Source organism: Calidris pugnax, unplaced genomic scaffold (genome assembly GCF_001431845.1).
Source record: "Calidris pugnax isolate Ruff unplaced genomic scaffold, ASM143184v1 scaffold44, whole genome shotgun sequence".
Classification (NCBI taxonomy): domain Eukaryota; kingdom Metazoa; phylum Chordata; class Aves; order Charadriiformes; family Scolopacidae; genus Calidris; species Calidris pugnax.
Window position 1 is genome coordinate 12,862,974 of NW_015094506.1, and position 12,149 is coordinate 12,875,122.

General features: G+C 37.4%; 1 protein-coding gene across 2 annotated transcripts in view; it reads right to left on the reverse strand.

Moving 5' to 3' along the window:
• The window catches only part of TMTC3 (transmembrane and tetratricopeptide repeat containing 3), a 33,556-nt gene that overhangs the window by 17,747 nt on the left and 3,660 nt on the right, over nucleotides 1-12,149 (reverse strand). The window contains exons 2-6 of one of the 2 annotated variants that reach the window (XM_014963745.1): nucleotides 7,444-7,541; nucleotides 6,491-6,602; nucleotides 5,682-5,898; nucleotides 4,329-4,547; nucleotides 394-493 (exon numbers count right to left, since the gene is read on the reverse strand). In XM_014963745.1, the coding sequence (XP_014819231.1) occupies nucleotides 394-493; nucleotides 4,329-4,547; nucleotides 5,682-5,870 (508 nt within the window). In that variant the 5' untranslated portion in view covers nucleotides 5,871-5,898; nucleotides 6,491-6,602; nucleotides 7,444-7,541. Of the gene's footprint in view, nucleotides 1-393; nucleotides 494-4,328; nucleotides 4,548-5,681; nucleotides 5,899-6,490; nucleotides 6,607-7,443; nucleotides 7,542-12,149 lie in introns of both variants that reach the window. The other variant, XM_014963744.1, reaches the window with a different exon arrangement.

A 12,149-nucleotide genomic window follows, 5' to 3' on the forward strand; every position in this document is an offset into this window, starting at 1 on the left:
CAGGCGATAGGACAAGGGGAAACAGCCTCCAGTTGTGCCAGGGGAGGTTCAGATTGGGTATTAGGAAAAAAATCTTCACTGAAAGGGTTATTAAGCATTGGAATGGGCTGCCCAGGGAAGTGGTTGAGGCACCATCCCTGGAGGTATTAAAAAGACGGGCTGACATAGTGCTTAGTGACATGGTTTAGTGATGGTTTTTATCAGAGTTAGGTTGATGGTTGGCCTAGATGATCTTAAAGGTCCCTTCCAACCTAGACAATTCTGATTACATGGGGCTGAAGGGTGTTTTTGTACACACTTGCTAAATAGCCAATACACCCATATCACCATTTTAAGAGCTCTGTTATCTGTGGTACAGAAATTAAGTTATGTATATATTTGTCAATCATTTACCTATGGTATTATCTGGCCCTTTAGATTTTGTGTATGACAAAAAAGCAGCTAGAAAAAAGATAGATGATAAAAGCTCTGCTCTGCCCACAACTCCAGTTACCTGAAAAAAAAAAAGAACAAAAACCAAGATTATTCTTCCAGTGACTATTCTAGTACTAGAACAGCACATGACTGATATACTCTCAGGATATGCATAAACAAGACTTGTAAACCAAGCAAAAAGAGGCTAAAAAGAGTAATGCTGCTTTGAGTTCAATCAGTACTGAATTCAAGAACAGGGTGATACAGGGCCTGGTGGCCAGCTGTGGCTTCCATGCCCCTAAGTATCACCATGACCTAGACAACTAAGAATTGCCATACTTTCTTTTATCTTTAGTAACACCAGTCACAAATAACATTCAATGCAGAATTGCAGTAACTGCTCTCTTCCTAATACTTGGAAGAAACTAGCTTTCATCAATAGGACTTTTAAGTGAAGCCTGACAAGGATTGTTGCACATACACGTTCTGCAGACAGTGGCATATAAAAACTATGACTGTTATTTTTGCTCATACCTTTTCTGACTGACTGAACAGATCTGAATCTGAAAGAACCACTCCCTTGACTGGTGCTATGGCAGCTCTTAGGTGAGCAGTCAAGAGTTACAAATAAATTCATGGCAAGCTCTGTGCGGGGGAGCTAAAGAATGACTCAGGCCTTACTACAGGTCTGGCAATTTTCTGAATGATAATTTGGTTGGCAATATTATAATTGCAGGTAATGCTCCTTTGGTAAAGAGACAGAGAGAAATACATTTTATGAGAAATCCAGGGCAGAAGGTTGTTTTAGAACCTCCAACGAAACAGAGATCCATTTCAGGAGCTGTTTTCGGAAAAGGCTATGGTGCAACCAACAACCAGAGATGGGAGACAGGGCATGATGCTAATGGTTACAGCAGTAGCCACTGTCCTGACCACAGCAGCATTTAGAATTGCCTTTCCTCCTCATTTGTCCTCTTCTGTAATGCCTCTGATTGCATCCCGATTTTTGCAAGTAAGCTGGCTGAAAAATGGCATGCTATCCCAAGGCAGACGGTCATATTTAGCTAAGGAAACCTCATAGCTCACCATTTAATTAAGGTGATGCTGAAAACTGACTTTCAGCCATCCGGACCCAGCTAGAAGCTTTTATTGCAAGGTACATTCTTGGTCAAGCATGATTGATCCAGCACAGCATAAAAAAAGAAAGTAACTCAATATCCAAGGTCACAGTTTAAAGAAAGTATTCAAATCTGAGTCTGAAATCATGCTCTTGTGCTTCCGTTGGGAGCAGTGTACATTCACCAAAGGACTCACTGAATCATGCACAGACAAAGCATGCTTCATAACTGATAGGACATCAGAGTTTGTGTTAACATTTTGGATAGTATACAGGTGTTTGTTTCCAAAATGTCTTAAGATGTTTCAAGGATTCCTGGATCTCAAAACTGTCCAGAACTTTGTCTGTGAATCAGTTTAAAGAGATCATTAGAAAAGCAAGTGTGCTGGTGTGTCTCCACAGTCCCCTGCCAAGAAAAGAGATTTTATTTCTGGATACAAAGGTAACATATGAGAGAAAATTCCAGGATTTACAAGGTTAGTTGACATCCCATAGCTGTAAAGGTGGTCAACGTGCCTCTGGCCAGAACAGTAGCAAAGTAGCTTGAAACACTAGAATGGAATTCTAAAGACAAGGACAAATGAAAATACGATGTCTTAACTTAAACCCCTTTCTCAAAAATTCTTCCTCTAAAAATAATATATTACCACCACAAAAGCCCAGTTTCTCTCTGAAGTCAAGCAGAGAATTATTTTCCATTTATCCTGCTCTGCTAACTTTTCCAGGAAAAATCCATTTATCATAAGATAGATAAATTTTTGAAGTGTTTATGTATTGCATCTGATGTTTCAAATTTGTGTGCAGGTGAGCACTAAGAGACTAATGTGAAAGAATTCAAAGCAGATACATTTCAATCACAGAAGATACAAAAGGTATCATCAAATGATATAAAAACTGGGAATGAGAGCTGTTTAAGAGTTTTCACTACAGTCTAATTAAGTTAGTTGGCACCCAAGTCCTCAGTTCTAAAATACAGCTCATCATTAAGTCCTCTTTTTCGTGTACAGAAACTTCTGGTTGTTTTGCCTTTTATACATGTGCACAAGTCTCAACTGCTGCGTCTAAGAACTCTTTCTTGGGTAGAATTCTCAATGCAAACACTTGAAAGGATATAATACACTATTTCTCAAAAGCAGAAAGATTACATTGAAAAAGGTAAGGGGTTTTCTTCTCCCTCCCCCTAACTGGTTCTTCACTGAGTGCCCAAGTGCAACAGCACGGGAATTCAATTACAATTGCACTTATATCTCAGAGCCTTTTAAGTGTTTTAAGTACAGCAATGAGTTCTACCAATCACATAGTCTTAAAGTGCCCTCATGTGGTTAATATCAGGGGTTACACAATTATTACCAAACCGTACTTCATAACTTTCTAAGACATTGCCTTGGACAATAAGCTGTCATTACAGAATGTTTTTGTAGCATTTGTATGACAATTTTGCTCTGTTGCACAGTACTAAAAGCAACTGTGTTACTATTATCTCATATAGAATCTGACAGTTCAAGCATGATAAAGAATCATCTTTGGAATGAAAGGGATAAAATGACATAGGAAGATCTAAGCCATCAAACACTAATGTAAGTCACTATCAACTTGCTAATAATGCTCCTGTAAAGACATTATCACATTTATTTCAGAGGCAAAGCCAAACTTTGAAATTTAAAGCATGTTTTTTCAAAGAAACAGAAAACCAAATGAGATGTAAAAATTATCCTTTTAACCTGTATTTTACCCCAGATTTTATGCGAGTTTATGCTTTCAAGCACAAAAACAAACAAAAATTTTTAAGTTTTTAATTTTTAACTTCAGGTGTTTAAATTTTAAACATGCCAATAACTTCTAGCAAAGACATAGTAGTAGTTCAACATTTCCCTTCCCTCACAAAAGACACTTTAAAACCCAAAAACAAAAAATGGGGTAACACCTCTAAAGGAGCAAAACGTTTAAACATTTTTCTGAAAATCAGCTAATACTGTAAGAAAAACAGAGACTGAGGATGGACTTCACAGCCTGTGTGAACTGGAGTCTAGGAATGCCTATTTAAGTCATGCAGAAATTAACAGCAGAGAATTCCACAGATCTGCTTTATCAGTGTTTCTGATGGAAACAAATCTAATGAATGGCTATCACAAGACTCCATTAACTCCACAACACTGCAAGCCTGGTTGAGTATTAAAAAGTATACAATCGTAAAGCTTGTATAAATAATGCTTTCCATAGCAGTGAAAAACTCCTTCAGAATCAAAGGAAAGGTAAATAAGAGAGGTCAAAAATGTATGTCCTCCTTACATTGGATACGTTCAAAAAAGCATGGCTATAAGCTGTACGTAGCACAGCAACAACAGTGCTGCTGAAACAGATACACTGACAAAAGAAAGTGAACAGAACAGACTTGGTGATTAGCTAGAGGGGAGTGCTTAGAAATTCTGGAAATGAATTAAAAGGTATTCATAGTATTTACAAAATATGATACTGGATAAATCATGACAGAATGCAAGTATCTATGTAAGCTTCATAGCTTATCATCACAAAAGCAATGTTCATAGCAGAGACCCAAGTTATTTAATCACTAAGTTAATGGTTCTTTACTTATTTTTCAGTAGCTGCATGGAATACAAAACAACTCTGACCATTAAAAGTTTGTCACCTCCACCACTTGTTGCAAAGGGTGTAGTAAGTACAAATAAAAAATCACACACTTTTTGGGATAACAATACGTAAACAGATACAAACCCCATGAAATTTACAGTGAATTAATACAGCTTGAACAGATGAAGCACATCACAGCTATACCTACCGCTTCAGTGTGTATTGGGTGCACTGCAAAGAGCAAAGCGGCAACCACGCTGCTCCTGTTGTCCAGAAAAAGCTTACAGACCTTGAGGAAGACTACACAAACCACCACATGAAAGACCAGATTTAGGAAGTGGTAAGAAACTGCATTTAACTCGCTGAACAGGTAGTTTAAGCGAAACGTAAGAACTGTGAGGGGACGGTAAGATTTATGACTCCTCTCCTAAAAGAAAATAAATCAATGAATATTATAAATTATAAACGAATTTTTAGCTTATAAATGAACTTTTACTCCAAAGTATCTATCTAAAAATGTATGCATACATGATTCCCCCCTCTATTCTTGGGCATCTACCTTCAAAACAAAGACCTGGAAATCAGTAGTACTGAAAAAAAAAAATTTAAAAAATACTCTAGTGAAATACAAGAAAACTTGATTTAAAATTAAGGTAAGGTGTTAAAAAGAGAAGTTAATTCTGAGCATTTTTCCTACTTCCACAGAGTTTTAATGTATTATTCTTTTATTACTCTGCCATTTCATGTTTTAAATCAGTATTTTATAAAATAAAAATTTAGTGCACCCAGGTAAATGAATAATCTACATATTTTCAATACGTCTCTGTTGCCAGTTACTCCATCCATAAACCCTTTTAAAAACCATCCTTAACACCATCTTCCTGTGCCAAAATGCATTTATCAACCTACAGCCTGTTGATTTTTTGCTGGATATGTCCATAAAACAAAGGGAACAAATGTAAGAAAAAACTGGGGGGCAGCTCAGCAATGGCACGTGTAATTTTCTAAACTATACATAAATCCTTTATCCATTGCCATTTAATGATGTTTATCAACAACTTTAAGGCCAGTGTAGCTTTTCAGACAAAAACATAGCCCCTCTACATGGGCTACAAACCAAAATCTCCGAATTCACATAAACACAGTTACTCAAATAAATTTCGTGTATTCAATACCCATTCACAAAGTCCTAGATTTGTTGCTTAAGAGTGTCATCTTTCCTTCCAGACTGAATAAATACCCTTGTATGACAATGTCTAGCTTTTGCAGGAGGAGAAAGTAAAATGGTGAGTTGTTGAATTTCAATACTGGAATTGGATAATACATAGCATCTTGAAGTATGAAATATGACCTTATTTTCTTACAAGTTCTTTTCTTGAGCAACAGCAAAGAATATAAGCAACATCTGTTCCTGACCTTAGAGTGCAAAACACTAACACCACCAAATTCTACCAGAAAAACTATTCTGCTAAAAACACATTAGGGGAAAAAGTGGAAGAACTCCCTGCAAGGGTTTTTTTTTCCATTTGCTAAACGCCTCTGTGTTTCACAAACCATTTACCTCAGACATTGGAGTGCCCCAGAAGTCATTCTGAAATAGATTTTTTAACGGAGTAGAAGGATGCAAATCTTTATTGTCCAAAATTGCTGAAACATCATCAAAAACAAAGCCGCAAAAGAGACTATTCCAGTAGCAAGCTGTCACCACACCAACTATTAGTGCTGCTTCCTTCAGGCTTACATCAGCCATCTTCTCTAAAAGTTTTCATGGACAAAAGCTGAAATATACAGACAGAAACTTGAGTAGTTTTACTGACTACAAACTAAATTTGATAAATAAAGTCAAGTTAGGATATCCAATGTTTTAGAAGTTAATGACACTACATATCTAAAAATCAGTAAGATAGAGTGCTTTCCTCAATTCTCATTTATGTTACACAATTTAGCATTTAAAAAAAATACTCGTTAACAAGTCTCATCCCTAAAAAGTCCTCACACAAGCAGATACACTGCTATACTTCACGTTTTACTACAATAAGAAGATTGATGATAAGTTGTGATGTATTTTTTAGCACAGAGCTATGCAATTCAAGTGAATGTTGTGAACTGGAGAACTATGAAAATTAAGTCCTCTAGAATCCTGAGCAAATTAAAATACTGGTGCAGAATACTAAGTTATCAAAAAGACAGTGTATTAAATATTCTTGTTTTTTAGGTTTTAAGGTGTTTCTCAAAATATTTCAAAAATAATTAAAAAAACAGGTTTCAAACATTCTGAAGAATAAACAGGAAACTTGAATAACTTCACAAATAGAGGAGTTCAAGAAAAGATAAAGAAGGACATTGGTAATAACAAAAAGTTAAACTTACCATTGAAGCTCACACTGTGCTCATTTGCATTCTTCATAGAAGTTCATGAAAAGGTCATTTTTCTCCTCAACTCTGCCAAGCCCTCCAATATCACTGCATGTTCATAAGAGTCCTGTCTAAAGAAAAACAGCATGCAAAAAAGACACTACAAATCAATTTTATCTACATTATTTTCTCTCATTTTGCATAAACTTCCTAAGCCCTAGAAACTCTTAAAGAGCAGGTTTACAATTATTTAGATAATACTATATGGGTGACGTGCTCAAAAGGTAAAAATACTACGTATTGGATTGTTTGGAAACACTGTTCTGCCTTGGATGAATAAGAAGGTAACCGCAGAGTCAAAGCCATTCTTTCTGGCCACTGGTTGAGACAGCATGGATTACTATCAATTATTGGGATGATAGATACTGAAAAGCTACAGATAGTTGAACACCGACTTAGTTTTGAGAAAAAGGAGAGATGACTGAACAAAAATATATACATCATTTCCCTCAAAACTAGAGACGGATAACATCTGTAAGGACACAGAACAGCAAATAACAGCCAGATAATGTGTATCCATAAATACATGAAAACACCAGCCTATGGTTATCAGGGTTCATACATTAAAGCTGATTAATTATTTGGAAGCTACAGTCTGTTTTATTATCCTAAACCCTGAAACACTGGTGAGTTGAGGTTTTGTCTGTTGGGGTTTTTTAACAATGTTCAGGTTTAAGCATAAGATCCTCTAAAAATAGGCTCCAGTGATATCTCATACAGATAGATAATCCCAGCTGTGGTTTGCAGCCCCGGCCTGAGAGTGCGACAGTCACCTATCCCAACTATCAGTAAAGGAGCAGTGGCACAGGAAGGAAAACATGTGCAAGAACATGCAGGTGCAGTTAAACTAAAAACCAGGACAAAGATCATTTAAAAGCAATCAAACCAATCCATTCAGCATTACTCACATAATGGCAATGAAGGCTGTTTTCTTCTTTTGTAGTACTTGGAGCACTGCCTATTGGTGTTCAACTAAGAAAGAGCCTGTTTTCAAAGCTGACTCCACCTTTGTAATAAAAAAGGAAAAAAACCTCAATGTTAAATGTTAAAGAATGCTACTACATCTTTTTGCCAGGCTGGATGAGAGTACTCTAAAGCACTAAGCCAAGTTTGAACATATTTACGGTCTTCTTGGCAGTTAGAGAAATTTTATTTAAAAAAAAAGAAAAGCATACTGCAAGAACACATGAAAAGACAGTCCTCTTTTGAACTTCAATTCATCAAAGTTTTTTAGCTGCTCCCCGCCAAAGAATGTGGAGAACTGCTGTTTCTCACCCTTCTAGAAACAGAGTTTGAAATTCCTTGTTTGCAACAGCAAACTTCCTGCTTCTTGAAGTTTACTAGTTCTACTGAAAAGCAGAGACATCTGAGAAGGACCTACAACAAACATACAATGATTTTTTTCAACATACAACCCCATGTTTTTTAAATACCATGTTCCGAGAACTAATGGGACAAGATAATATTGCCACACAAACCTATTGTAAGATTTATTCAAATTTGCCCTCTAAGAAAAAGCATCACAAGGTGAGTAGGTTTTTGGCAACTTGAGACATTTTTATTAACAATATAGGTTTAGTGTATTGGTTGAAGCAGCAAAGTCCTTGATACTCTTTGTGTATCAAAGAGTAACTCTGAGGCAATTCTTTAACAACCCTATTTCAGAAACAGTTACTTCTATCCAACTAGGGAACAAAAGGGACAGATTCCCAAGTATAGACACCTATCAAAAGGAAAAGCGTAACCCACCTTCTTAGCTCCTCAACTACTTTTTGTAGCTTTTTACTTTTCTTTTCCCTACACAGAATATATGTCAAGACAGCCTCTTATCCCTTAATCCTAGGCAATTCTGATGCTTTCACAAGCCTTTCTTTTTGCTCTGAATTTCTAATATTTCTTCCACCCAGAACTCTACTTTTACACCTCTCCTGACCATGCTGTTCCCTGACAGAGCTACTTTTACCTACACCCCAACTGTAGGGAAAATAGTTTTCAATTGAATGAAAGAGAACTTTTAGGGATAAAGAAATTAAGATTTTAGCTTCAAGTGGCTAGCCCACCATCAAAGAAACTTTTTTGAGAACTCCAGAAAAAATTCACCTTTAACATCACAATTTTTTAATTTGCAATTCGCTCTCTCCTTTAAATGTGCATTTAATCACATATACAGTTGTAAATACATGGCTATAATTTGGTCTTTCAAGACAAGTATTTGAGTCACAGACACTCTGGGCAACTCTGAACAGCTTACTAAATTTACTTTAAGGAATGAACATATGCAAGAAAATGCATTGTTCTGGATCGAGCAGCAAGTCACACAACACGCTGCTTGAACTGTACCATGGTTGGTAACCTCAAATGCATCACACCATATCTCTCTCAAAATTTTGTTGTGTGAAAAAGCACTAGGAGGTCCTGACAACAGATGGGCAAAATGGAAATCTGGAAGAGCCCCCATTTTCCAGCAATCTGCTTCCAAGGCAAGCACAAAGAAAAAAGTGGGAAACGCAAGGCCACGTACAATCTGTAGATTACATAAAGCTGTAGCACAGATACATTTTCTTCTGGCTTGCATTCTGGCATTCTAAGGTCTTATTTTCCTGAAATATTCTGTAAAGATACATAAAGTCGGGAAAATTACTTTTTCCACCTGGTCTGGTTACAGGATAGTTTAATGTTCTTGCTGAATTAAAGCATAAATATAGAAATGATGTTTTTACAGTCCTTTGTGTTTGCATATAACGGCAGATTTTGAGGAAGGCTCACCATCAGAACAACTACTTTCTATCTGCTACTACAGCTGTGTCCACCACCAAAATCCAAGCTTTAAATCTAGAATGATCACTGATGCATTGAGAATGCAAGATTAAAACAGAGGGAGGCTTATAAAAGCTCATCTGTAATTGGTAAACCAAGGAAGAGTATGCCTGCCCTTAATCTCAGTGGAAAACAATAACTGCTATTTGGCAGCGAACACTCTTTTTCACGCCAACTAATCCGATATCAGTTTGATGTTGGAAATTAAGCAGCCATATAAGGCTGCAAGACCGAGAACTTCATATATTACAGATGTGCAAGAGGGTGCTGAAGCCTTGGCATGATCAGGCTTCTCAAGCGAGTGGATATATTCCCTATATTGCCCAACAGATGTTTTGAAACTTTCTATCAACTCAAGCATGCTCTTGCAAGTGCCAGTACTTCACCACTCCCAGTGATGGATGTCCTGATAAAAACATGTAAAATGCTGCCTAACAACTTGTCTGTTAACACAGACTGCGTGTTAACACATCTCCAGCTGCGATGGAGAACCACATCACTGACTGCTCCAACAAATGTAAACAGATTGACTGTCCCTTATTTTTTCATCTCACCTACTTGCTACTTTCACAGCTTGTAAGACTGACCGTTACACACCTTAACCACTCCTTGTGCTGTATGCTGCCAGTTTGTCATCTATGGTACAGCCACAGAGCCCCATTTGACTGGATGAAGTCAGGACAGACACGTATTTTATTACAAGATTTCTGTTGGCTGTTTTAATTTATAACAATATCTGATCACATCATGAAGGATATGCAGCTGAAAACAGTAAGCAGCAAGATAAGCCTTGAGATACAGAAACCGTGAAAGACGATTGTGGAAAACCAGAATGCCCAAGCTGTGCAAAACACCTGACTCTCAGTCTAATTTTCTCAAGCTGTTTGGCAAAGAAATCTGCATTTTGCACTGTACTGTTTTCATGTGTGTACAGAGACATTAAGTGGAAAGGACAGACAAGAACCAGAGCTCTCAAACAAGCTTGGCTTGTAAAGGCATGTAGCTTTCCTCTTCCAGCTTCTTGAGAAGCCTGTACCAGTTCAACCAGTCTTCTCCTTCAAGAATTACAGAAAAGACTACGACGTAACAAACAAACAAGACCCCCAGAAAACAATCAAAAAACTATTAGAAAAGTAGGAAAACAAAACATTTCTCTACAATCACTATCAAATCCATGACACTACAAACAGTTTAGCACCACATACTGCAAAATACAGTAGTCTGCACACAAAAAATTCAACACAAATAAAAAATGCATAATGATGTTCTAAGAGTACCCTCAGTTGAGAGATTTGGGAGTGTGGAAGCCATTTTCTGCCCATATGAATTTAGGAAAAATTAGGAAGTATGCATTTAGGCAGCAGGAATACAGCTGCAATCTCTAAATATGCAACAGCTATTTTAGCACTTCATTATCAGCTATCACCAGTAAACATGCTATCTGCCACCTTACATCAACAACAGGCCCCTGCTGCAGCAAATATATTTGTGTTGATTAGACACATCTTACTACTTAACTTCAGAAACTTAAACATACATTTAAATTTCCTCTTCTACGGCTTAATGGCACTTTTACACCCTGAAGGGCATTAATGACAACTTCTGTTCTGATCAATCGTATTTCAAAGAAAATGTTCTATGCAAGTCAGAGGGATGGAGCACCTCTCCTATGAAGACAGGCTGAGAGAGCTGGGGTTGTTCAGCCTGGAGAAGAGAAGGCTCCGGGGAGACCTTATAACGGCCTTTCAGTACCTGAAAGGAGCCTACAGAAGAGCCGGAGAGGGACTCTTTACAAAGAAGAGTAGCGACAGGACAAGGGGCAATGGTTTTAAGCTGGTGGAGGGGAGATTTAGGTTAGATACTAGGAAGAAATTCTTTACAGTGAGGGTGGTGAGGCACTGGAACAGGTTGCCCAGGGAGGTCGTGGATGCCCCATCACTGGAGGTGTTCAAGGCCAGGCTGGATGGCTATTTGAGCAACCTGCTCTAGTGGGAGGTGTCCCTGCCCATGGCAGAGGGGTTGGAAATAAATGATCTTTAAGGTCCCTTCCAACCCAAACCATTCTATGATTGTATGATTCTATGATTTCTTCTTTAGAAGACAAGACACAGGTAGTGGCAGTAATAGAGAATCTGAGAACCATAGCACTTCTGTATGGGAAAAAGCTTGTAGAATCCACCTAAACCTGCTTAAAATTTCCACAGAAACTGACAGGAACAAATGTGATCATTAAAATTCACCTCAAACAGATGTCAAAATGGCAAAATTTCAACCTGTTCCAGCTTTTTTAGGAAAGCTCTTTCTACTCCTGAAAATACCCAGCATAATTGACATACTGTTGATATTTGCAGCTTTTGATGCAGTCAGTATTTTGAAAATCCGTTCAAGCTGTCAGAAAACGTTTTTAAATTTTCACCTTATTCACTGTCCATAACAGAACATTAGTTAACACAACCTAATGATTGATACTTTTAAAAACTTTCATATTTGGAGAATATTGTCATTCACACTTTATTAAATATTCATAGATATTAAAAATACACCTAGCACTTTTCAGTCATCCCAAGATGTTACCATTTTCAACCATAATCAAGCTGCAACTGTTCTCTGGAGATGACGATGTCAGCATCAGTGAGGCAACAGCCTGTAACTCCACTGAGTCGCTTTGATAAACAGCGCTTTGCTTGTGCAATGTGAAGCCTAGGTATTATGTAAATCTCAAGGAACTAAATTTTGTGTCATACTAATTAGGCTGCTGGAAACAAAAAACAGGCAATCTGCATACTGATCAGGCAGT